This window comes from Cotesia glomerata, linkage group LG10 (assembly GCF_020080835.1).
Source record: "Cotesia glomerata isolate CgM1 linkage group LG10, MPM_Cglom_v2.3, whole genome shotgun sequence".
Lineage (NCBI taxonomy): Eukaryota > Metazoa > Arthropoda > Insecta > Hymenoptera > Braconidae > Cotesia > Cotesia glomerata.
The window spans coordinates 9259520-9286317 of NC_058167.1; the positions used below are offsets into that span (position 1 = coordinate 9259520).

Below are 26798 nucleotides of genomic sequence, written 5' to 3' on the forward strand. Positions count from 1 at the left end.
ACCTGAAATTAACAATTATAATTATTTTATCAATAATAATAACCAGCTGCATAAATTTATTGATTTACAAATTAACTTACGTGATAATGTGGACCCTGTTGGTTGGATTTTGTGCTAATTTTTTGACAAACATTGAATTAAACAAGAAGTAATATCTTCCCGGGTTTATTTGAACCTGTTACGTCACCTATTAAATGGCAGCTAATGGCTGGTGTCATTGAATAATTTTCATCGCCCATCACGATCACTCGTATCGGTGTTCTCGGTGTATGGGCAATAATGTAATAAGAGTTGGGAGCTCCAGTGCCGTGATGACAATTAACACGTAGTCTAAGTAAATAAAACCCAGAAAGACATATGTGAAGCTATGGAGTTTTTTTTAAACATTATTATTTTAATTGTTTGTTTGGGATAAGGACTATGGATCTGTGAGTTTTCTGTGTGACGTTGACAGGTGGGACCTGTCATTCTTTGATTTAACAATAATAGTGGTAGTTTTAGGCAAAAGAGAAGTTTATTACACGAGGGATTGTCTTTATAATTAATTACGATGTTTGCTAGTTTAAAAAATAAAATAGGCAAGGAAATAGGCAATGATGTTACTGCTGTTGTTCGACACGCTGGATCTGTACGTGGTATTAATTCCAGACATGTATCACAGGTAATTTTTTTTTTATTGATTATCCTATTATTAATCATTTTTTTTTTTATTGATTTCAGGTATGACTTTTTTTTTTCATGTGAAAAATTGTAAAATTTTATCAGAAAAATTTTTTTGATACTGAAATTAGGACTGACAAATTTTTAGGATTTAAATAAATTATTTATACAATTTTTTTAAGTAGTAATAAAAAAATCAACTGTTTTTTTATTTAAGTTGAATTTAAAAAAATTATTTTTCCATTAATTTCGGCTGCCCAATTTCAAAACACAGTAAACTAACATTTAGAATTTTTTTTTAATTTTTCTTATTAAAAAAAAGTTTGCCGGCCAAATTGATGAAAAATTTTATTTATGAATAGAAAATACTTGAATATTAATATTTTTAAGAAAAAATACTTGAAATTCAGGTCTAAAAGTTATAAAAAATCAGCAAAATTAAAAAAAAATTAGGTATAAAAATTTTGCAGTTACTGTGTTTTAAAATTGGGCAGCCGAATTTGTTTGTAATAAAAAAAAAAACCTAAAAATTTATAAATTTCTGATAATTTTTATGAAATTGACACTTAAAAATTTTATAAAAATAACATTAGTCGACATTTAAAAATTTTTTAGAATTTTTTCTTTAAAAAATGATTATAAAAAAATAAAAATAAAAAATTTCACCATTAAAAAACTTGAAAAACTGTAAGTGCAATTTTTAAAAAATGTTTTTAAGTTCTAATTTAAATAATAAAAATAAATCAAAAAATTAAAAACGTCGACTAACTTTAGTATGATAAAAATTTTTGGATTTTTTTTTTTTTAAATAAACCAGGTCTAGAAAATGAATCCCGGAAAAAATAGACCTGGAAAAAATTTTAAAGTTATGAAAAATTCATATTATTTCTTATTTATTAAATTATTATTATAATTATAATTTTTACTTTATAATAATTCTAATGAAATAATATGAATTTTTCATAATTTAAAAATTTTTTTCAGGTCTATTTTTTTCGATTACCCTAGAAAATAATTAAAAAAAAATTGCATTTATAATTTTTTAGAATTTTTATAGAAAATAATGTTCAAAAAATTATTTTACCTTTTATTAGGTACCAAGCGTGCATTAAATATTTATTTATTCGTTTGTAAACGAGCCAACAGTCAACAGGCTCTTGAATTACATCGCCTTGGTAAATTATATCTCAAACAAGCTTAGATAAATACTCCTATGCATAAATATCAAGAATTACACAAAATAACGAAAAAAAAATTTTTTCATTGTAAGTAATAAAATATTTAAAATATTTCAGACGGGATCATCGAGCAGCGTGAGTGGATCTCAGCTATCTTTAGACGAATCTCAGGAGAGCGCAGTGTCGCCGACAATAAACATAAAGCGAGAAAACAGTTTCGAATTGAAGTTGAACGACGGGACGGAGTTGTCGAGCAAAGACATCAAGAGACTGGAGAGCAGAGAGGATGAATGGAGGAAAAGATTGGCGAAAAAGGAGCTCGAGTGCCAGAAGAAGCTGGACAAGAAAGATGAGGAGTGGAAAATTAAGATGTTCGAGCGCGAGAAGGAGTGGAAGAAGAATGTAGAGAAGCTGGAGAAAGACAAGCAGAAGCTTGAGGACGGAAGACTGAAGGCGGAAAGTGCCAAGCAGTTGTTGGAGACCGCTTTGCGGGACGCGGAAGGTATTTAAGGCCTCAAGAAGGCAAATTAATGTAGCTATGGTTTTTTACCAATTTTTATTAATGTAGTAGCTATGGTTTTTTTATAATTTTAAATTTTTCCATTCGCCAAATACTCAAATTATACCAAATTTAATAATTTAATTAATGACCTTAAGAGAATATTAATAATATTTAAGAAAAATTTTATATTATTTTTCAATTATAGTTAGTTGATAAGCACATCATAGATGTCAATTCACACTAAAAATATTATAGATTAAGTTTTTTATTTAACCCCTGACAAGCACACATCTAAACCGTATACCTCTTTAGGCATTGAGGGTGAAAAGTACCCAACATATTTCATTTTCAAATATCTTGGTCCTTAATAAAGTTAGAGAATTTTTTTTTTTTTTAAATCAAAGCTCAAAAAATTCTCTATAAAATAGATATAATATTAAATTAATTAGTGCCAATTGAAATAGATAAAAATACTATCAAAGTTTAAATATACACAAAGAATTATAACGAAATTAAATTTTGGGGTGGGTACTTTTTACCCAGTGTGCTTGTCAGGGGTCAAGGGCTTTATTATTTAATTATGTACGCATGTAAAAATTTTAAAATTAAAATTCCTTTTCAAAACATAAAAAAAAAAAAGGAAGGTATTTAAGATTAATTTTTATTATTTTTAATGAGGATTAATGCTAATCAGATTATTTTTTCAGAGTACAAAAAAAAGCTGCACAGCTTTCAAGAAGACGCGGAGCAGCTAGAGGGGTTCCAGACTCAAGAGATGGCTAAAATTAAACACTTGGTATGGATTTGCTTGATTTATTTTTTTTTTTTTAGTGTGACCTAATTATCGATTGATCGGCAGTTGCTGGCCAAGGAACAGGAGGTCGAAGAGAAGACACATAATTTGAAAGCCGCGCTCACGGAAATTGATAATTTGAAGACCGAGTTATCGAGGTTGAGACGCTATGAACAGGAATTAAATGACATTCAGGTAATTTTTTAAATTTATTATTACTGAGTGAAGTTTTTTATTCGTTGGGTTTATTAAAAATAATTAAGTTAATTTTTTTTCAACATATAAAATTTATTTTTAATTTCAATAATTATATTTTCATTTTAATAAAAAATAAATTAACTTAATTATCGACAAAAAAATTACCAACAGTTTGATTTTGTTACGTCAACTAAACCATTTTAAAATTCTACTAATCTTATTTTATTTATTTTTATTATTAAAATTATTTTATAGTAATTTGCTTATGTCCGTTTGATTTCCGTAAAAAAAAAAAAAACGGGGCTTTGCAATGAAATTGCCCAGGCTTAAAAGTGTGTAAGAAATTGTGCTTTGTGTTCTTCTGCATATTACGCACTACGCCGTTTTATTTATTATTTTATACACAGCATTTTACACGAGTTAGATATATCGTCGATCTAAATATCGGCGAAATAATAAAAAAAAAAAAAAAAAAAATACAATACAATACGATATACAAAACATTTTAAATGTGCAAGAAGACATCGAAGATGAGATAGTTATAAAACTGCTACTGCTGAGCTAGAGGTACGTTTTTTTTTTTTTTTTTCAGCTTATCCGCTAGTTAAATTTATTTATTTAAAAAAAATAAAATAATTTTACTAGCACGGGTTTTAAAGCTGTATAAAATTAATTTTTAATTATTCAAGGGGCATGTGTGGTTTTAAGGGAGATAGCCACTGTGAGGATCGAAAAAATAGGTGATTTTCGGGAATTTTTTTGACTAGGATAATAAAGGAATTTGGGGATCGGATTTTTGTTGTTTTATAAAGTATACATTGAAGATCATTCTTCTAAATTTTGATTAAAAAATATCATGTTGTTACAAAGTTATAAGCATTTTTGTGGAGCACCAAAAAAATTTCCCCCACCACGGTGAAATCTCTAACTCAAAAACGGATTATCTAAAACAAAAAAACCAAACTGCGTTGTAATTTGCATGCATGTGGTTATCGTTCCACGTAGGGGATTTTGAAAATTTGGATTTAAAAAAAAATGGCGACATATTAAAAATTTTTTCGTTTTCTTTTCTTATTTTTTTTGGATTCAAACAGCCCTAAAAAATCTTAAAAATCAAAATTTTCAAAATCCCCTACACAGAAAAAAAGGTTTACTTGAGCCAAGAAAATATTTTTCTTCCTAATTATTGTCATGAGCAAAAAAAAAATTTTTTTGACACAAGAAAGTTTACTTATTCCAACAAAATTAATTCTCTTACTTTAAAAAATATGTATCTTGATCCAAAAAAATTTATTTAAGTCAAGAAAATCTTGTTGTTTTGAGAAAATTCAGCCTTTCGCTCCAAAAAATTTAGTTCTTGATAAAAGTAAATTTTCTTGTCTTGAGAAAATTTCTTCCTTGCTCCAAAAAATTAAATATCTCGATAGAAGTAAATTTTCATTAATATTTTTATTGATTAACATGTCAAATGGGAAGATCAAATAATATTGAATCATTTTTTTCACTCAATATGTATAATTGCACGCTAAAATGATATAAAATCGGTATCAAATATTCAAATGAAAAATTTTCTCAAGGTGAGAAAATTTTTTTCTCAGCTGAAGTAGGTGGCACTGCTTCCCTAAAGTATCTAAAAATCTTGATCAAATATAAAAATTTATTGTATCAAGTATTTATGATAATTTGAATTAAGAAAAAGTTACTTACACAAAGAATAGAATTTCAAGAAAAATTTTAACTTCGGCCAACACAACTTCGGTCTTCCTTCAGGCACCCGAAAATTTTCTTGAGCCAAGAATTTTGTTCTCTGGTCAAGAAATTTTTTTTCTGTGTACGTGCAACTATAGCTACTGAAAAGACGAATACGGAAAAAAAAGTTGCAAATCGGTTCATATTTATGCAAATTACAGATCCCACCAGTTCAAAAAAAGTAGTTTCGAGAAAAACACGTTTTCGTCGGAGCGCCACGCGTGCAATGGTCATTTTACACGCTGTCACAAAAATGACTATAACTCGAAAAATATTCGGAATTTTCATATAAAACTCTAGATACATATTTTTGAATGTATAAACTTTGATTTAATAAAAAAATTTTTTTTTTTTAATTTCACAGTGGCTATTCCCCTTAATTAATAAAAACTGTTTTTTTCGCTTTAAATAAATTAATAATACTAATATTAATTATTTATATTATTGTAATATACTAAATACAATTCTAATTACTAATTGCTTTCTGTGTGATAAATAAGAGCTTAAATAATTCATAAATTGATAATAAAGTGCCTAAATAACTTCCAGGACAAAATGGAGTCATTGCGGCACACGACGCAGCGTGAAAAATCTCAACTAACAGGCGATCTGGAACACACGAAAGAGGAAGTGCGTCACTTACTGACAAAAGTATCCGTTCTGGAACAAAGACTGGCCTTGGAGTCGAACGACCAGTCGACTGTCGACGACAGAATCGCGGATCTGATGAGAGAACGCACTCTCTTAGAGCGCAAGTTGGAGGAGACGCACTTGCATTTGTCGGACATTAAGACCAGCTGGTCGAGCACGATTTCCAACCTAGAAACCCAAGTCGGCCGGCTCAGCAGGCAAGCCGGGGAAGAGGGCCTGGAGCGACGCCGCGTTGAGGAAGAAAACGATAAATTGAAGCTCAGGGTGAAGCAACTCGAGGAAGACATAGAGGTGAACAATGTTGTTATGGCAACTAAAGACGCTAAATTGTTACGCATGGCTGAAAGCATCGACGAGATGGCCACGGAACTTAAAGAACTCCGGGCCAGCGTTGATGATGAGGTCGAAGAGTTTAAACGACAAATAGTGAGTTACCGCGATGTCTGAATGTATGATTTATTCAAGGCTATGCATGCGTTTGTTTTTCGCTACACAGAAAAAAAATTTACTTGAATCAAGAAATTAACTAGAATTTTTTTATTTAGATCAAGACGATAAATTTCTTCAAAATCATTTTCTTGGTTCAATAATTTTTGAGTCAAATTATTTTTTTTTTCCAATTTATAAAGTATATATATTAAGGTGATATAAAAAAAAAAAAAAAAAAAAAAAAAAAAAAAAAAAAAAAAATTCCAAACAGGCTCAAAAGTTTCTTTTAGGTGTAAAAAAATTACTGTGAAAAGATGAGCCATTAATATTAAGATTGTCCTCATCGAATCTTTTTAATTCCCATAAAAATAAAAAAAAATCATTGGTCAACATTTATCAGAAGTCCAATTTATGTTTGACAAAAAATGTTGTCCTTATTTTAACATTGAAACCAACAGTTTCGGTATAATTTATAAAATTCGATCAAATTTTTGAAAAATTGAACTAATCTTGAATAACGCTTAAACGCGTGGATAAATCAAAAAATTTTATCAGATCTTTTTTTGTAAAGCGTTCAATTCTCTATAACGATTAGAACAGCGATTTATAAGTCAATCAGTCGTTTGAACCGTAGAAAAATCAGAAGAAGCAAAAAAGTATTTTTTTCTCAGTGTAATAAATTAATTTCATTTTATCAAAGATGTATTCATTTTCATTAGTTTAACAAATTATATTAGTTATAAAATTTATGAAACAAAACATACTATAGGCTAAAAACTCTTATTGCGTTTTTTTTTATCGTTTTCATTTTCAATTGAATGATCACAATTATTAATAATACTTCCATAAAAAACACAGTTTTCAAACTTGATATTAGAGCAATTAAAAATCACATCTCCGCTAAATGTATAGTTTTGATAATTCATAATTTGATTATTCAAATTTAAATTTGTAGATAAGCATTCTGACGATAGTTTATTGGTAGGAGTATTGAATTGACTTTAATAGTACTTTGATATTAAATTAACAGACGACAAAACAACATTGATAATTATTTTTAAAGTTAGAGGTAGCAACAGAAATGATAGCGTTTAACAATTTGTTATAGTTACAGAATAAATAGTCCCTAGTTACGAGTGTAATTACGCATGAGAAATTCTTTCCTCCCACTGTTACAGAGGGCGCGCATATACTTTTCACAGGGAGTAAATGTTAAACTTTCATCTCTGCTAGTAGGGACGAAAGTACGTACTTTCGACCGAGGTATGAAGAATAGTATATTACACACCTAGGGGAGTAAAGTAAGAAATGTCTTAGATCACATGTAATTGTTGGCCGAGGCGAAGCCGAGGTCAACAAACATGTGATCTGAGGCTTTCTTATTTACTTCCCGTGGAGTGTATACTATTTTTGATCGACGAAGGCAGAAAGGGGCAACTCGTTTAGAGGAGCGGGCCGAAAGTTAACGCTTTCTGCCCGTCGAGCAAAATTTTCTGCCCTCCAGGCGGAAAGTGGCAACTTTCGGCCCGCTGCGCTAAACGAAATTGCCGCTTTCCGCCTCTGTCGGACAGAAAAATAGTATACAAACCTATGGCAGGAATAGTATATTACACACCTGTGGCAAGAAAATGAGAAATGTCTCAGAACACATATATGTTGCCCGAGGCGAAGCCGAGGTCGACATATATGTGGTCTGAGATATTTATTATTTTCCTGCCATAGGTTTGTATACTATTTTTCTGTCCGACAGAGGCGGAAAGCGGCAATTTCGTTTAGCGCAGCGGGCCGAAAGTTGCCACTTTCCGCCTGGAGGGCAGAAAAATAATAAATATCTCAGATCACATATATGTCGACCTCGGCTTCGCCTCGGGCAACATATATGTGTTCTGAGACATTTCTCATTTTCTTGCCACAGGTGTGTAATATACTATTCCCATGTTATTCTTATGGGAATTTAAAAAATGCGATGAAGACAATTTTAATATTAATATTAAGGGCTCATCTTTTCACAGTAATTTTTTTACATCCAAAAGAAACTTTTGGAAAAAAAAAATTTTTTGTTTTTGGATCACTAATATATATTGTTATTGGATAACTAATATATATACATCAAGACATATTTCTTTAAAATAATTTTCTTGATTTAACGATTTTTGAGTCAAGTTATTTTATTTTTTTTATAATGTATAAAATATATGTGTACATAGAAAAAAAAATTGAATCAAGTAAACAATTTTAAAGAATTTAATCTTTTAGATTTGAAAAGAAAAATTAAAAAATTTTTGATCCAAGTAAAATCAAAAATTTTGTCTTGAATTAAGAAAATAAAATTCTTTAAAATTATTTACTTGGTTCAAAAAATTTTCTCTTGATTCAAGTTAATTTTTTCTGTGTACCTTAGTTTGTTGACTAATTTGCAGTAGTGTTAAGTTTTTTTCAAGCTTAGTATTTTTTGAGACTGTTTACATTTTATTAGAGTTTATTGTATATTTAATATCAATTATTATTCATTGAAAAAAAAATTATTGAAGTTATATATTAATTTTTTATTATTTTTTTTATTGTATCAAATCAGAGTTCGTTAGTAAAATTGTTTTTTAATTAATTGCTTGAAACTCTGGACAACTAATGTAAGCTATTGAGTAATTTAATGTCCCTAAATAATTTTTACTAGGTCACCAGAACAAAACCCGTAGGATATTTGCGCATGTAATGCTTACGCTTTGCACAAATTTTTTTTAATAAATAAAAAAAAGAAAAAGGAAGAATTGCTTCATAATAAAACAACCGCTTATCTAATCGAGCATGCGAATAATTAGCTCGATAATTCAACATTAAAAATAATTTTTTATTTTACATGACAGTGGGACAAATTATAGATTTAAAAAATTTTTAAATATAACATATTAAATAAAATATTTAATAATTACTTATTTTTATGTTAAGTATTTTTAATTATGTATATTTTTAAATTTATTAATAAACCAGCAAAGAAACATACTTTTGTAATATTTAAGCTTTAGTTTATTATTTTTATCCTTTCCGTCCTCGAATCCTGGAGCTTTATTATTTTTACACGTGTGAAAAGCACTAAAAATTATTCACAGGTAAATTGTAAACTAATTGTAACTACACATTGCACGAGTGAATTTAGTTTAAGAAAAATAATAAACTTTAATAATAAATTTATAATAAAATTTTTTTTTCTGCCCAGGAATCATCTTCCAAAGAAATAGAGAGTCTCAAGGAAGAACTCGAAGAAGCGGCGAAAAAATTGACAACCTCAGCAAGCGAATTGACGGCTTTAAAATCGTCATACGAGGCGGAGAAAGAAAACAACTCGACGCTCCACATGCAATTAGCCCGGTTGAGAGAGAGTTTGGAGGCCGAGAGAACCAACAGCGCGACGCTGAGAGTCAATTTGGAAAAAGAACAAAGCGAAAAAGACTCTGCGTTGCTCAGAAACGCACAAATGTCCCAGAATTTCGAGATAGCCAAACAGGAACAACGGACACAGGAAATCGAGAACATCGAGTTGCAAACAAGGCTCGAGAGTTTGGAAGAGTCGCTGAAAGCCGCGAACTCGCTCAAGGATGTCGCGATTAAAGATTCTGAAGAAATGAAGAACAGAATAATTCAGCTGGAGGCTTTGGAGCTAGATCGGAAGCTCAGTCAAGATACTGAGCAGAGTTTGAAAAATAATTTGGCTAATTTGGAAGATCAAATTAATGATAAGAACAAGGTTGGTTTTTATTAATGAAGTAAAAGATCTAATTATTGGCACTGACGTAGTTATTTGACACTTTCAATTTTATTCTAATTAAAGAAATAAAATTTTCTTAAAAAAACAATTTTCTTAAAATTTATAATTGAAAAATTATATTTAGTAATTTATTAGTTGGCTTTTTTTTTTTTTTTTTTTTTTTTTTAATTAAACTAAATTGCAAGTGTCAATAATTGGGGCTTTTACCTTATTGGTCATAAAAATTGAAAAAATTCAGGCAAAAATTTTAAACCTTAAAATATGAGTTAATATTGAACTGAAGAAATAAAAATTATTCTCACAGTAATTTTTTTGCTAAAAAAATTTTTCTAGATTTGGAAAAAAAGACAATTTTAAAAAGTTTGGAAAATCCAAAAATGCACGACTCATAATGCTCATTTAATTATGAAATAATAAAATTAAAAAAAATATATAAATTCGCTGAAATAGGACGATATAAATCTAGTCTTTTTGTTTTTTTTTTTTATTTTATTAATTTCTTCAAAGGATTAAAAAAAATATTTGAGTCAATTAATGGATTTTTTTCATACTTGGACAGGAAAATTTTTTTTAAATAATTTCATGTTTTTTTTCATTTCTATTGGACTAAATAAATTTTTGAAAAGTATGAAATTAATCTCTATTAAATAATATTGATAATAGAATTTAAAATATATTGATTTCGTAAGCTAACAAGAGTATAAGGAGTCGTCCATAAATTACGTTACACCTCAAAAGGAGGAGGATATCACCAGAATTTGATATTGTGTGACGAGGGACAGGAGGGATCAAAAGCTTTGTGACATCATATGTTAAAATTTGAAATACTCAAACCCGAAACTTATATGTGAATGAAAAACTTTAAATATTTACGAACTCGATCTATATTTATTAATACTTTAGCACTCTCGTTAAGAGATTATCTCTCACGCAAGAGCATCTAACTTCTAAAGCGGCATTGTAATGCAAGTGAGATACTAAAATTCTTAAGAGTTCTGAATAATAAAAGTCTGAGTAGGTTCAAATCGTCGGCGAATGCTTGCTTTTGTAAAAAATGAAAATAACTGTTTCTTTTTGATTATTTTTAAATATATGCATAAAATTGATAAATGTGTGATGTAATATCAAGGGGAGGGGGTTCCAAGGGGTTGAAAAATCCTGAAATTCGTGCAACGTAATTTATGGATGGCCCCTTAATAATAAAAATAGTTGCCGAAAAAAATTTCGCATTAAAATAAAATTTAAAAATTACTTTAATGTTACAGACTATAAAAGTTCTTCAACAAAGGTTAGCGGATATGAAGAAAACTTTACAACGCGAATTACGAGTCCCTTCATCGTCATTTGATAATGATGACTCCGCGGCCATTCTCACTCCTAGCTCATCCAAAACAGTCACTGCCAAACATCCGAACTCTCAAGAGGAGGATGTTAATTTTAAATATCTAAAACATGTCTTAATTAAATTTTTAACTAGCAGAGAATACGAGGTAATTTTTTTTTATTTTATAAATTTATATTTGTGATTTTAATTATTGATTAATTTATTTAAAGGCGTTACATCTAACGAGAGCTGTTGCGACTCTACTTCACTTTTCGCCCGAAGAAGAAAGACTTCTTCAAGAAACTCTTGAGTGGAAAATGTCCTGGTTCGGTACCCGGCCTAATTTGGGATTTGGACAGACCGCGAAAGCCATTCCGCCTAGCTGATAATAAATTAAATTTTTTTTTGTTAATTATAAATTATAAACATTGATTTGTCCTCGGCTTTTACCTTTAAATTATCACATTCCAATTTTTTAATCGCTATTTATATAAATAATTTTAAAATTAAAAAAAAAATTTAATTAATATTAGTTTTAATATATTTATATATATCGTAAATTTGTTTTATTAAAATTATTTCTAATATTGAGTTTTTTTTTATTTATTGTAAAATAAAAAATATTTTACTTTGTTTAATCTTGTGATATTTTTTTTTTTAGTCAATCTATCGTAAAGTATTAAAATTGTACATCAGTTTAAGCTGACTGTAGACTTAGTGGTAAACTGAAGATTAAAATTTTTTTATATCATAGAAAAAAAAATTGATCTATTATTATAATATAAATATTATAAACTGTAAGAATCAGATAAATTGTGCCTAATTTAAGTAATTAATTTTTAAATAGACTGTTAATAAAGTTGTACATTACAATAATATTTTTTTTTTATTTATTTACTACCATGCAGAAATAATTGATAAAACTTCAATTTCTTACCAATTTTTCTACTAAAGAGAAAGAATGCTTTACGGCATTTTAAAACATCGATATATATGGTTCCTGGAACAGAAATTAAATTTGTATTACAAAATACTATTAAAAAAAATGAAAAAGTATAAATTAATAAAAAAAAAAATTACTCAGACACTTTCTGGAATGCTTTTTGTGAACATTCAGACCAAGATCGGAAAATGAAATTAGATCCATAATCTAAATTACGATCTTGAGAGAACATTATGTTTTCTGATCCACATCCGGCTTGTTCGTCCACTTCAACTCCGAACCTTGAAATAAAAATTAATAATTACTAGCGCAAAAATTTTTAAATTCAAAATAACAATTTATAATTGATGATTCAAATTTTTTGTGTTATGCCAAAAATATTAGTCCTATAAATATTTTTTTTAAACAAAAGTTCAATATTTAATTTTATAAAAAATACATGTCTTATATTTTTTTTTTTTTTTGTAAAATCAATCATTTCGCTGTAATTTCAAAAGTAAGATTCAGAATCACAAAAAAAAATTTGAACCTTTTATTATAAATCTTAATTTTAAAATTACAGCGAAAATATTCGTTTTTTAAAAAAATCATAAAAAACATTTTTTTTTATAAAATTAAATTTTTAACAACTTTTGTTTAGAAATTTTTTTTTATAAAACCAATATTTCCACCGTAATATAAAAAATTTGAATAATATATTTTTAAATTGCTAAAATTTTGGCTCTAATCTATATTATTGAGAGAATAAGAAAAATTTGGTGGCCACTGTATTTATATGATAAAATGGATTTTTTTAGTTAAATTTAGTATCATTAGAAAAGTCTTGACCGGGAGTTGTGTCTTTTCAAGGTTTCATATCATTCTCACCAATAGTCAAGTTATTATGATAAGTATTTAGGCTGCATTCAAAAATGCTCTATTTCTAGATACATAATTGAGAAATTACCTTGTATTTTGTGAACTAATGAAATTTTTAAAGATATAAGCTCATCGCGATGTTACACCCATCAAAAGCTATCATTTCAGTACCCACATCAATTTTTCATATATTTATATATATTATATTAGGGTGCTTCATTTAAAACAAAAAAAATTTTTTTTTCGCTGATACATGAAAATTTTGTTCCTTTTATCGAAAAAAAAATTCCCTGAAAATTTTAGCCCCAAATTTTAATTTTAAGTAGTTCTTTTCGATCGATGTATATTTCCCATTTAAATACCATATAAATCATGATTTTTTTAATTTAAATTAATGTAGCTCCGTTTGATCTGATGGTATTTCATTGCGATTAGTCGGAATTTGTAGTATATTAGTGACTCTTTGAAAGTGCCCTCTAACATTTTTTTGTATTTGAATCCGTCTCATCGGTGTCAGCCTCGAAACCCCTATTTTCTCAAAAATTTTTATATTTTCGTTCTTATCAACAAAACAGTTGAAGTTATCAGAAAATTGTCAGAGAATAATTTGCAGGAAATTAAATTTCCTACAAAAATACCCCTGTATGGATTTTCTGAGGTGCGTAGTCTAAAAGGTATGAACAGGTTAATGTATTAAAATCTAAAAAAAATATGAAATTTCAATTTTTATTGTATGATTTTTCAACTGACGCTTTTTTTTAAACATAATTAACCTTATTCAACTTTTTTTTTAGAAAAAAATATCAGTAAAATCGAGAAGAGATATTAAAAAAATTTTTGCAATGCTTTATCAGGAAGTTGAAAATCATGATTTATATGGTATTTAAATGGGTAATATACATCGTTTGAAAGGAACCACTTAAAATTAAAATTTGAGGCTCAAATTTTCAGGGAATTTTTTTTCGATAAAAGGAACAAAATTTTCATGTATCAGCGAAAAAAAAAATTTTTCGTTTTAAATGAAGCACCCTAATGTATATATGAAAAATTTATGAAAATGCATGTGGGTACTCAAATGAAAGCTCTTGATGAGTGTAACATCGAGATGAGCTTATATCTTAAAAACGTCAATAGTTATAGAAAAACATTGCAATTTGACAAAAGTCATTATTTAATGCAGAAAAATTTTAATTATTTATAGTTCAAAAATCACGGCAGTCACATAGTGACTGCAAGGTTGCTAGTAATTACTTAATTAAAATACTAACTAATTCTTATTTTTATTTATTATAAATATTGTAATTACGTTTTAGCAACAACTTGTGCTGCGTATAAATTACTGTAAAATTCGCCATAGTGAAACATTCCACCGGATTTGTAATTTAAAGCATTACAGCCATATGTAACAGTCAAACTATTATCAATTTTGTTAAAGTTGCTTTCGTTGCACGGAGGTCGACTGCAAAGAAAAAATTGCTCCATTTAAAAATAATTATACGTACGAAAATATTTACTCAATATAGTTGATCCAAACCTTGAAGCGAACAAATATAAATCATAGGGAGTAGTTCTAAATGATTTTTCATTATCTTTCATCCATTGATTTAACTTTTCTAACGTTCCGAGTCCAGGACGACAGGGAGTTCCCCAGAAGCGAGATTGTTTCAATTCTGGTAACCCAAAGACATCTGAATGCTGTAATTATGAAATAAATTTCTTTAAAAAATTAAAAACTCAGAATTCTTCAATTCTTACTTCAGGCACAATAATTCCTTTAACACTTAATAAAATTTTTGGCCTTTCTATCTCATTTAATCTAACAGCTGCTTTTTCTAAAGCCTGAAGAACTGGAATTGCCAATTCGTATTTGTCATTGTATAAGTCTGTCAAATTATAATCAAGAATCAGTAAAACATTTTGAACATAAGTATCTGGAAAAAAAAATTTTTTTTTTTACCGACTTATTATATTTAAAATGTTTTTTTTTTCTGAAGTACTTACTGCTGCGATTAGTCTTCGGGTTTCTATAATAATTCCAAGATTCTGAACCTTGAAAAATCTGAAGATATGATTGATAATTAATAATTGATTTTATAGAAATAATTTATTAAACAAACTTACATTTCCAGAGCGTTCAATTCTCAATTGATGGTCGCTTGTATAAAAAGCGTAATGAATTTGGGTCGCTGGGCTTAATAATAAGACCCTTGCTGGTGATGGATCAGGGTCATCCGAGATTGTAGATGATAGTTTGTAACAAGAATAATTAGAATCGCTGCAATTAACACAAAAAAAAACTTATAAAATCTAATAAATTTAATTAAAAAATACAAGAGTTTAATTTTTGAATAAAAATTACGTAAGTACTCGCTGGAATTCTGATTTCGAACAATTAGACCATTCAAATGACATATCTTCAAGTTTTGGGATTCCCAGTTCCATTATGCCTTTGCAGCCTAACTCTTTGTCGTCTCTAATCCCAAAACTACGGAAGAAATCAATGATATAGTATATTACACCTAGGGAAGTAAAGTAAGAAATGTCTCAGATCACATGTAATTGTTGTCCGTGGCGAAGCCGAGGTCAACAAACATGTGATCTGAGGCTTTCTTGTTTACTTCCCGTGGAGTGTATACTATTTTTTGTCCGACGAAGGCGGAAAGCGGCAACTTTGTTTAGCGCAGCGGGACGAAAGTTGCCACTTTCTGCCCGGAGGGCAAAAAATTTAATTTACATCTTAGAGTTATATATAATACTAGCAGGTCGACCCTGCTTCGCACGGGTATTTAACAAAAATTTTATAATTAATTACTAGAGGGATCTAACGTTGAAAATTATAAATGAACTCTTAGAGAGTTTTTAAACCTGATTCACATTAATTCGCCCAAATTGGCTGAAATTCAGGTACAGATGGATCTAACGCTGAAAATTATAAATGAACTCTTTAAGAGTTTTAAAACCTGATCCATACTAATTCGCATCGTAATTCGCACAAATTCAGACATACACAAAGCTCGAATTCATCAAGATTCGCCGTAATTCACGGAAATTCAAATACACAGATGAAAGATCTAATTCATCAGTATTATTTATTGTTAATACCTAATAAATGGTCGTAAATTGCTGAGTGCGTTTCTTTTCAAATAAATAAATAAATATTTTTTTAAAGCCTCTGAAGATTAAAATTTTTTAAGGGGGATAGCCACTGTGAAATTTTGAAAAAAAAAACTTTTTTTTTTTAATTAAATCAAAGTTTATATATTCAAAAATATGTATCTAGAGTTTCATATGAAAATTTTGATATTTTTCGAGTTATAGGGTAAAAGACCTCATTTGTGGCGGGGACCTGATTACTGACACTTTCTTTGATTTTGGTACTTATTTAATTAATGAAATTATTAATTTCTATTATGAATATATTATTTCTAATTTTCAAGACCTTTAGATCAAAAAAATTTTTAATTTTTGTTCCAAGTAGAACATTTTTTCATTGAAAAAAAAAGTGCCACTAATAGGGGTTTAAGGTGCCACTAATGGGGTCTTTCACCTTAGTCATTTTTGTGACAGCGCGTCAAATGACCATTGCATGCGCAGCGCTCCGACAAAATCGCGTTTTTCTCGAAACTACTTTTTTTGAACTGGTAGGATCTGTAATTTGCATAAGTATGAACCGATTTGCAACTTTTTTTTTCCATATTTGTCTATTCAGTAGCTATAGTTGCACGTAGGGGATTTTGAAAATTTTGATTTTTAAGATTTTTTAGGGTTGTTTGAATCCAAAAAAATGAGAAAAAAAAACGAAAAAATTTTTAATGTCACCATTTTTTTAAAATCCAAATTTTCAAAATCCCCTACGTGGAACAATAACCACATGCATACATATTACAACGCAGTTTAGTTTTTTTGTTTTAGATAATCCGTTTTTGAGTTAGAGATCCCACAATGGTGGGGAAAATTTTTTTGGTGCTCCACAAAAATGCTTATAACTTTGTAACAACATGAAATTTTTTAATCAAAATTTAGAATAATTATCTTCAGTGTATACTTTATAAAACAAAACAAAAACCCGACCCCCAAATTCCTTTATTATTCCAGTCGCAAAGATTCCCGAAAATCATCTATTTTTTCGATTCTCACAGAGCCTATCCCCCTTAAGTGCAAAAAAAAAAAATTTTACGATTGAGCTATCATCTGGACAACTTGAAAAATACTGTTTTGAGATAATGTATTCACAATTGCGCCTAAAGAAGAGGAGCCGCCACTGCTGCAATCCACTTTTGTAAAATAGGCAGCGTCAGTTTCTTTGCCGTCGGGGCCACCTTTGAGGTTTGTTCTAAAAATCAGACAATAAAAATGAAACATTAAATAATTTCTTAATAAATTTTTAAATAAATAAAATATTGCAAAAAAATTTCTTCTTGAAGAAATTGTAAAAAAACTATTAATGCAATTATTTAAAAATAATTTTTTACAGAAAAGTTGTTACTTAAAATTAAAAATAAAATAGTATAATTATGCTGATTTAAAGATTTTAAAAAATTTGTTTTTATTCTTCTTTTAATAGTAATAATACTCACGATGGTTGAAACCAAAAAAAGTCATAAGAAAGACCTTGAAAAGAATTCTTGTTAATATCCAACCAGTTGGTAAGATACTCCAATGTCGGTCCAGGATTAATATAAGAAACCGAAATTGTACGAACCGTGTACGTCATGAGAAAGAATTCTCTTGGTACTTCTATTTTTGGTACCTTAAAAATATCGTTAGTCTGCAATGAATAATAAAATTTATTAAATGTTTTTTTAATTAAATAGCTTTAAAATATTTTAATTAAAATAATTTTTATACCCTTGGAATAATAATTCCAGTGAGATGTAAAATTATTTTAGGATCTTTAATTTCATCCAATTTTTGAGCTGCGGTATCTAAGTGCTTTATTATGTCGTTTACTAGATTAACTTCTGATCTTCGGGATTCGACCGTTAACCAATCACAAATCACTACTATTTTCCGAATGAATGTATCTGTATAATTATAATAATTATTAATAATACTTGACAATAAAAATTGGAATAAAAAATTAATTCTTATGAAGAAATAAAAAAAAAAATTTATAATCTTACTTTCGGGTTCATTTTCGGGGTTATTATAATACAAGTAAGCTGGCGAGGCATTAAGTATCTAATGAAAAAAAATAAATCTATATTATTAAGAGAATAAGCAAAATTTTGTGACCAGTGTATTTATATGATAAAATTGGGTTTTATGGTTAAATTTGGTATCGTTGGAAGAGTCTTGACCTGGAGTTGTGCCTTTTCATGGTTTCATATCATTCTAACTAATAGTCAATTTATGATGACAAGTTGATAAATATTAAGGCTGCATTCGAAAATACTCTATCTTTATACACATAACTATGAACTCCAGCCTGCTTCGCCGGGCTAAAGCTTAGTGTATTGAACAAAGTACATATTTTAATATATTGTAAATAATTAATTCTATTCTCGCAATATGTCAACCATCATTCATCTTCGAGTTCATTTTCTTCAAGCTCTCTCTCTCTAGCGGGTGAAAAATTTTAAATAAACTCATAAACATATCAGTTAGTGTAGCATCCACTTTGTGATCTATACAAAAAAATATCGGGCTCATCGCAACATCGGCGATCAAAGTACGATGCAAGGCTTGAGCATTGTAAATGTGGATAACCTGAAAATCGTATCAATTAAGAAAAAGAAGAGATAATAAATTTTAAATTGTTGTTATTGATTGCAAATTTGTATTTTCTATAGTTATAATTATGACTTTATATGTAATACATCGAATTCACTTATATTCTACCCGACGTTCATAAAAGTTTAGAATGAACAGCTCAGAATACTCCTTTAACATCATCAAGTAGTTCACATTATTTTTCTCGACGGTAAACATAATAGTATATTACACACCTAGGGAAGTAAAGTAAGAAATGTCTCAGATCACATGTAATTGTTGGCCGAGGCGAAGCCGAGGTCAACAAACATGTGATCTGAGGCTTTCTTATTTACTTCCCGAGGAGTGTATACTATTTTTTTGTCCGACGAAGGCGGAAAGCGGCAATTTAGTTTAGCGCAGCGGGACGAAAGTTGCCACTTTCCGCCCGGAGGGCAAAAAAATAATTCGTGTTCTCGGATGTTCTGAAGCCAATTATATTTGAAATTACTCCAGCAAATCTTGTTCAGGTTTAAAAAAAAATTATGTTTAGTTTTGACAGACAAATATTGATGTTAAATAACGAATGATATATTTAAAGTGAGCTGATTTGTTTTTTAAATAAATTATATGTTTTGTTTATAAATGAAGATTAGTTATATCTCTTATTTTCTTATTTAAAATAAGTTGTAAAATATCTCACTGAATTTAATGAGAAAACATTTTATTGCCTTCATTGACGCATATAAAATTTTAAATCAGTTGATCGCTATAGAACTTAATGCATTGAAGCGCTATCTGATGGTAATATTTAATGACATGGACATCATATTTAATTTCTCCGTGGAAAAATACATGGTCATACCAATTTTTATGACAATCGGTTGAACGGGGCGGAAGTCGATACTTGACAGCGCCGCCTGGTGGCGAGTTACATCAATGGGCATAGCATATTCGTTTTCTCCGTCGAAAAATACATGGTCGTACCAATTTTTATGACAATCGGTTGAACGGGGCGGAAGTCGATACTTTACAGCGCTGCCTGGTGGCGAGTTACATCAATGGGCATAGCATATAAACCTTCTCCGTAAAAAAATACATAATTATACCAATTTTCATAATGATCAGTCAAATAGTTTCCGAGTTTATCTATGTCATATATACAAACATCCTCTTTTATATATATAGATTAAGAAATTACCTTATATCTCGTGAACTATTTTGAAATTTTTTAAGATATAAGCTCATCCCGATGTTACACTCATCGAGACCTTTCATTTGAGTACCCACATCAATTTATCATATATTTTTATACACGACATATATGTATATATGAAAAATATATTAAAATGCATGTGGGTACTCAAATGAAAGCTCTTGATGAGTGTAACATCGGGATGAGCTTATATCTTTTAAAATGTCAATAATTAGGAAATGACCTTGTATCTTGTGAACTATTGACATTTTTAAAGACATAAGCTCATCCCGATGTTACACTCATCGAGACCTTTCATTTGAGTACCCACATCAATTTTTCATATATTTTTATATATTATATATATGTATATATGAAAAATATATAAAAAATGCATGTAAGTACTCAAATGAAAGCTTTTGATGAGTGTAACATCGGGATGAGCTTATATCTTTAAAAATATTATGAGTCGACAAAATACAATATAATTTTTCAATTATTGACATTTTTAAAGATATAAGCTCATCCCGATGTTATCCTTATCAAGACCTTTCATTTGAGTACCCACATCAATTTTTCATATAATTTATATATAATAGTATATATATGTACATATGAAAAATGTATCAAAAATGCATGTGGGTACTCAAATGAAAGCTCTTGATGAGCATAACTTCAGGATGAGCTTATATCTTTAAAAATATCAATAAGAAATTACCTTGTATTTGGTCAACTACCGACATTTTGAAAGATATAAACTCATCCCGATGTTGCCCTGATCAAGACCTTTCTTTTGAGTACCCACATCAATTTTTCATATATTTTATATATTTATAAATATGAATATATGAAAAATATATAAAAATGCATGTGGGTACTCAAATGAAAGCTTTTGATGAGTGTAACATCGGGATGAGCTTATAACTTAAAAAACGTCAATAACAAAAGAGATTATTTAATAAAGCAAAATTTTATTTATTTATAGTTCACAAATCACGGCAGTCACATCGTGACTGCAAGGTTGCTAGTCTAAATAATTATAATTAACCTAGTATCATATTTTATTAAAACTTACATTAACTTTGCGCCTAACTGTTATATTATTGCTTCCCTCCAACCGATCTACATAATAGAGTCCAGTTTCTGGACTGACTATTAAATGAGTCACAATTCCATCAAAAGTCTTGGCTGGTCCAACAGCATCAGAAATATCAAAATTTCCAGCACTCAATATTGTTAAAGTTGCGAATAATTTCAGCATATTCTTCTTCAATATCAAAATACCTGGACAAAAAATAAAAATTATTGTACCAGCGAAAAAAAAATAAAATGAACTACGCTGTAGAAAATTTTTACGTACCTTATTTAAAGTATATAATGATAAAATTGATAATGATAAAATAAAATACCTTAAAAATCACTATCGGTATCGTCGTTATCGATGTACATTAAAACGACTTAAATTTTATGTCATCTTCGTGCGCTTCTAACATAATCTTCATTTTTATTATAAGTTAATAAAATATTAAGTAATGATAATTTATTATTTTAGATAACAAAACTAACAATAGAAACTTGGCACATTTACAATAAATATTTTTGTTTAAATTAAATAATCATGTTAATCAAAACCTGTAAGACATAATTATAATAATACACAGTACAACTTATCAAGGTTTAACGATCATTATGACAGTATTTAATTTTAATGATAATATATCAATAAAATCATTAAATTAATTTAAAGAAAACTATTTTGAAGAATATGTACTTTTATATTTAGTAATTTTTTTATATTTATTTCTAAACGTGGAATTTTTTCACTAAATATTTTTTTTCATAATAATTTAGTTGAATAAAAATTTTCAGCCTGTAAATTTCAGCATCACGACTTTTTATCAACACATTTTATATTTATTATTGAAACTAAAAAATTTTTTATTTTTTGTCATTGTTAGTTTCTAAAAAATAAAAAATATACAATAAATTATATTTTAGTTTGTAAAAACTTTAAATATAAATAAATGATACTGAAATCAGCTGACACTACCTATTTCTAATTTTACTTACGAATTAAATTATTTTGAAATAATTGCATCCATTTTTTTTTTTTTTTAATTACAACATGTATACTAAAGACGCAAGAATCATGGTGAAAGGCTGGACCAGTATATCGACTGAGTGCCCTACGAGTAGCTAGCGCCTTCCGCACAATATCAGAGGAAGTAGTGTGTGTTATTTCCAGTACTCTGCCTCTCAGAGTCCTAGCTGAGGAAAGACGGAACCTATATCAACGAAAAAGGTCAACCACACTGAGCCCTGAAGAACTTAGAAGGGAAGAACGGCAACACAGCATCGCAAGATGTCAACAGGAGTGGAATGCTGCAGAGAAAGGTCGGTGGACGTACCGTCTCATACCTCGGATTGATGTGTGGTTCAACCGGAGTCACGGTGAGATCAACTATTATTTAACGCAGATGTTATCAGGACACGGATGTTACCGGAAGTATCTTCACCGCTTTAGGCACGATGATACCCCAGAGTGCCCGTCCTGTCCAGGGGTCAATGAAGATGCGGAGCATGTTTTCTTTGTGTGTCCACGTTTCAACCAACAGCGCGATGAGTTAGAGAAGATTCTGAAAAAGAGAACCCAACCAGGGTCAATAGTAGAAGCAATGTTGTCGTCAGAAGCTGCCTGGAACGCCACAAGCACTTTTGCTACAAAAGTGCTTACAGAGTTGCGATCCATTGAGAGGAAAAGAGCGAAAGACAGAATCTAGAAGGAAGAAATAACATCTTAGCCACCAGAAGGAAGAGCGGCAGCTAATTCCTCCCCCCGCGAAGAAATGCTTTACGGCGGTACCATGGGGGATCAGAGGATAGAAGAGAAAGGGGTTTAGGGTTTAGTGGGTAGGGGCGTCAACGTCGAGTTTTAGTATGACGCTGCGTCGAGTCGCCACATATCCAGGCCAAACAGCTATGCCTAGAATCCGTAAAAAGGATTCCCCCCCTAAGGAAAAAAAAAAACACACACACACACACACACACACACATACATACATAATGACAACCTCGCGGGGATAGTCAGGGAAGCTTCCTGTGACCTTCAAACGTCGAGATCTGATGAAAACTCGATTTTTGCAAAACGGGGTGAAAACAATAACTTCCCGATTTTTTAAAATCTTCGATTGGGTGAAAAAAAATTTTTTTTTTGACACAAGAAATTTCACTTATTCCAACAAAATTAATTCTCTTGCCTCAAGAAATACGTATCTTGATCCAAGACAATTTATTTAAATCAAGAAAAATTTTTACTTCGGCCAAGACAACTTCGGTCTTCCTTCGGGCACCCGAAAATTTACTTGAGCCAAGAATTTTATTCTCCAGTCAAGAAATCTTATTTTCTGTGTACATGTTTAATAAGGGATTACTGAAATTAAAAAAAAAAAAAAAAAGATACGCCCGCGTGATTAGCAGAACTCTTAGCGGGATTATTTGAAATGAAAAAAAAAAAAATATGTGTTTTAATTAAGACTTCAAATTAGATCTTGAACGAAGGAAAAAAAAAATGAAAACTGGATTTTTGGCAGAAGTTTTTACAAAAAAATTGAAAATTTTGCAGCATTTATTTTTTAAATAATAGATTTAAAAAATTTTTAAATATAACATATTAAATAAAATATTTAATAATTACTTATTTTTATGTTAAGTTTTTTTAATAATGTATATTTTTAAATTTATTAATAAACCTGCAAAGAAACATACTTTTGCAATATTTAAGCTTTACTTTATTATTTTTATCCTTTCCGTCCTCGAATCCTGGAGCTTTATTATTTTTATACGTGTGAAAAGCACTAAAAATTATTTACAGGTAAATTGTAAATTAATTGTAACTACACATTGCACGAGTGAATTTAGTTTAAGAAAAATAATAAACTTTAATAATAAATTTATAATAAAATTTTTTTTTCTGCCCAGGAATCATCTTCCAAAGAAATAGAGAGTCTCAAGGAAAAACTCGAAGAAGCGGCGAAAAAATTGACAACCTCAGCAAGCGAATTGACGGCTTTAAAATCGTCATACGAGGCGGAGAAAGAAAACAACTCGACGCTCCACATGAAATTGGCCCGGTTGAGAGAGAGTTTGGAGGCCGAGAGAACCAACAGCGCGACGCTGAGAGTCAATTTAAAAAAAGAACAAAGTGAGAAAGACTGCGTTGCTCAGAAACGCACAAATGTCCCAAAATTTCGAGATAGCCAAGTAGGAACAGTGGACACAGAAAATCGAGAACATCGAGTTGCAAAAGAGGCTCGAGAGTTTGGAAGAGCCACTGCTCTTCTGAAATACTCAAACCCGAAACTTATATGTGAATAAAAAAGTTTAAATATTTACGAACTCGATCTATATTTATTAATACTTTAGCACTCTCGTTAAGAGATTATCTCTCACGGGATAATTAGCTAAACAGCTAATATTACCTAAAATCAAAAAATCAATAAGCTCAAAAAATGCATACTATATATGTTGCAATTAAATACTATAATAAACTACCGTTGAATCTAATAAATTTAAATGTTAAATCCAAATGTATTCGCAAGAAGATTAGTTTATGGATTCTTGAAAGTTCGATTTAATCTATCTTAATTAAATGTATCTTTTTCTTTTCTGTGTATGATATGTTAAAACTTTGTATTGTGTTTTTATAAATTGTATTTTTATATATTATATCACAAACTTAACTCAAATTATACTCTGTATATTCTGGTTCTATGCAAAGGTGTCCTGCACCTCGATAGAACGTGCCGGAATTAAAACTAAATAAAAATAAATAAATAAATATATGCATAAAATTGAAAAATGTGTGACGTAATATCAAGCGGGAGGGGATTCTGAAAACGTGACAATCTGTGACAAGGACGGGGGGAGGGATTAAAAAGTCCTGAAATTCGTGCGACGTAATTTATGGATGGCCCTTATAATAATAAAAATAGTGGCCGAAAAAAATTCCACATCAAAATAAAATTTTAAAATTACTTTAATGTTACAGACCATAAAAATTCTTCAACAAAGGTTAGCGGATATGAAGAAAACTTTACAACGCGAATTACGAGTCCCGTCATCGTCATTTGATAATGATGACTCCGCGGCCATTCTCACTCCTAGCTCATCCAAAACAGTCACTGCCAAACATCCGAACTCTCAAGAGGAGGATGTTAATTTTAAATAGCTAAAACATGTCTTAATTAAATTTCTAACTAGCAGAGAATACGAGGTATTTTTTTTTATTTTTTAAATTTATATTTGTGATTTTAATTATTGATTAATTTATTTAAAGGCGTTACATCTAACGAGAGCTGTTGCGACTCTACTTCACTTTTCGCCCGAAGAAGAAAGACTTCTTCAAGAAACTCTCGAGTGTAAAATGTCCTGGTTCGGTACCGAACCTAATTTGGGTTTGGACAGACCGCGAAAGCCATTCCGCCTAGCTGATAATAAATTAAATTGTTTTTTGTTAATTATAAATTATAAACATTAATTTGTCCTCGGCTTTTACCTTTAAATTATCACATTCCAATTTTTTAATCGCTATTTATATAAATAATTGTAAAATTAAAAAAAAATTTAATTAATTTTGTTTTAAATATATTTATATATATCGTAAATTTGTTTTATTAAAATTATTTCTAATATTGAGTTTTTTTTTTATTTATTGTAAAATAAAAAATATTTTACTTTGTTTAATTTTGTGATATTTTTTTTTTAGTCAATCTATCGTAAAGTATTAAAATTGTACATCAGTTTAAGCTGACTGTAGACTTAGTGGTAAACTGAAGATTAAAATTTTTTTATATCATAGAAAAAAAAAATTGATCTATTATTATAATATAAATATTATAAACTGTAAGAATCAGATAAATTGTGCCTAATTTAAGTAATTAATTTTTAAATAGACTGTTAATAAAGTTGTACATTACAATAATATTTTTTTTTTTATTTATTTACTACCATGCAGAAATAATTGATAAAACTTCAATTTCTTATCAATTTTTCTACTAAAGAGAAAGAACGCTTTACAGCATTTTAAAACATCGATATCTATGGTTCCTGGAACATAAATTAAATTTGTATTACAAAATACTATTAAAAAAAATGAAATAGTATAAATTAATAAAAAAAAATTACTCAGACATTTTCTGGAATGCTTTTTGTGAACATTCAGACCAAGGTCGGAAAATGAAATTAGATCCATAATCTAAATTACGATCTTGAGAGAACATTATGTTTTTTGATCCACATCCAGCTTGTTCGTCCATTTCAACTCCGAACCTTGAAATAAAAATTGATAATTACTAGCGCAAAAATTTTTAAATTCAAAATAACAATTTATAATTGATGATTCAAATTTATTTGTATTAGAGCAATAGTATATTACACACCTAGGGAAGTAAAGTAAGAAATGTCTCAGATCACATGTAATTGTCGGTCGAGGCGAAGCCGAGGTTGAAAAACATGTAATCTGAGGCTTTCTTATTTACTTCCCGTGGAGTGCATACTATTTTTTTGCTCGACGAAGGCAGGAAGCGGCACTTCCGTTTAGCGCAGCGGGCCGAAAGTTGACGCTTTCTGCCCGTCAAGCAAAAAAAATATTAGTCCTATAAAAATTTTTTTTTTGCCCTCCGGGCGGAAAGTGACAACTTTCGTCCCGCTGCGCTAAACTAAGTTGCCGCTTTCCGCCTTCGTCGGACAAAAAAATAGTATACACTCCACGGGAAGTAAATAAGAAAGCCTCAGATCACATGTTTGTCAACCTCGGCTTCGCCTCGGCCGACAATTACATGTGATCTGAGACATTTCTTACTTTAC

General features: G+C 29.4%; 2 protein-coding genes and 1 long non-coding RNA gene across 5 annotated transcripts in view; 1 reads left to right on the forward strand and 2 right to left on the reverse strand.

Annotated features, from left to right (window-relative positions):
- The first annotated feature begins 58 nt into the window (after positions 1-58).
- On the forward strand, positions 59-11738 carry LOC123272353 (golgin subfamily A member 1-like). 3 transcript variants are annotated; one of them, XM_044739058.1, is made up of 8 exons: positions 59-661; positions 1956-2340; positions 3048-3136; positions 3200-3328; positions 5630-6022; positions 9375-9902; positions 11189-11413; positions 11478-11736. In XM_044739058.1, the coding sequence occupies exons 1-8, from the start codon at positions 551-553 to the stop codon at positions 11631-11633; spliced, it is 2016 nt and encodes a 671-aa protein (XP_044594993.1). In that variant the 5' UTR covers positions 59-550; the 3' UTR covers positions 11634-11736. The 3 variants fall into 3 exon arrangements, with proteins under 3 accessions (XP_044594993.1, XP_044594994.1, XP_044594995.1); XM_044739060.1 differs by having other exon boundaries at positions 545-661; positions 5630-6157; positions 11478-11738; XM_044739059.1 differs by lacking the exon at positions 5630-6022 and having other exon boundaries at positions 65-661; positions 11478-11733.
- A 308-nt stretch (positions 11739-12046) lies between these two features.
- The window catches only part of LOC123272355, a 46804-nt gene continuing 32052 nt past the window's right edge, over positions 12047-26798 (reverse strand). Inside the window, exons 5-13 of the mRNA XM_044739061.1 lie at positions 17226-17381; positions 15408-15533; positions 15170-15323; positions 15050-15107; positions 14804-14979; positions 14583-14743; positions 14355-14507; positions 12328-12471; positions 12047-12247 (exon numbers count right to left, since the gene is read on the reverse strand). Coding sequence (XP_044594996.1) covers positions 12214-12247; positions 12328-12471; positions 14355-14507; positions 14583-14743; positions 14804-14979; positions 15050-15107; positions 15170-15323; positions 15408-15533; positions 17226-17381 — 1162 coding nt within the window. The 3' untranslated portion in view covers positions 12047-12213. The remainder of the gene's footprint in view (positions 12248-12327; positions 12472-14354; positions 14508-14582; positions 14744-14803; positions 14980-15049; positions 15108-15169; positions 15324-15407; positions 15534-17225; positions 17382-26798) is intronic.
- LOC123272358 lies at positions 17946-18228 on the reverse strand. The gene is made up of 2 exons (XR_006511064.1): positions 18172-18228; positions 17946-18072 (listed from the first exon to the last, which is right to left on the reverse strand). It is a non-coding gene; the product is annotated as an uncharacterized LOC123272358 (long non-coding RNA).

Bases quoted from the DNA above. Each gene is read 5' to 3' on its own strand.
- LOC123272353 (XM_044739060.1), top strand. From the start codon at position 551: ATGTTTGCTAGTTTAAAAAATAAAATAGGCAAGGAAATAGGCAATGAT. The intron at 3,137-3,199 runs GTATGGATTTGC...ATTGATCGGCAG, and splicing joins TGGCTAAAATTAAACACTTG to TTGCTGGCCAAGGAACAGGA. The intron at 11,414-11,477 runs GTAATTTTTTTT...ATTTATTTAAAG, and splicing joins TAACTAGCAGAGAATACGAG to GCGTTACATCTAACGAGAGC.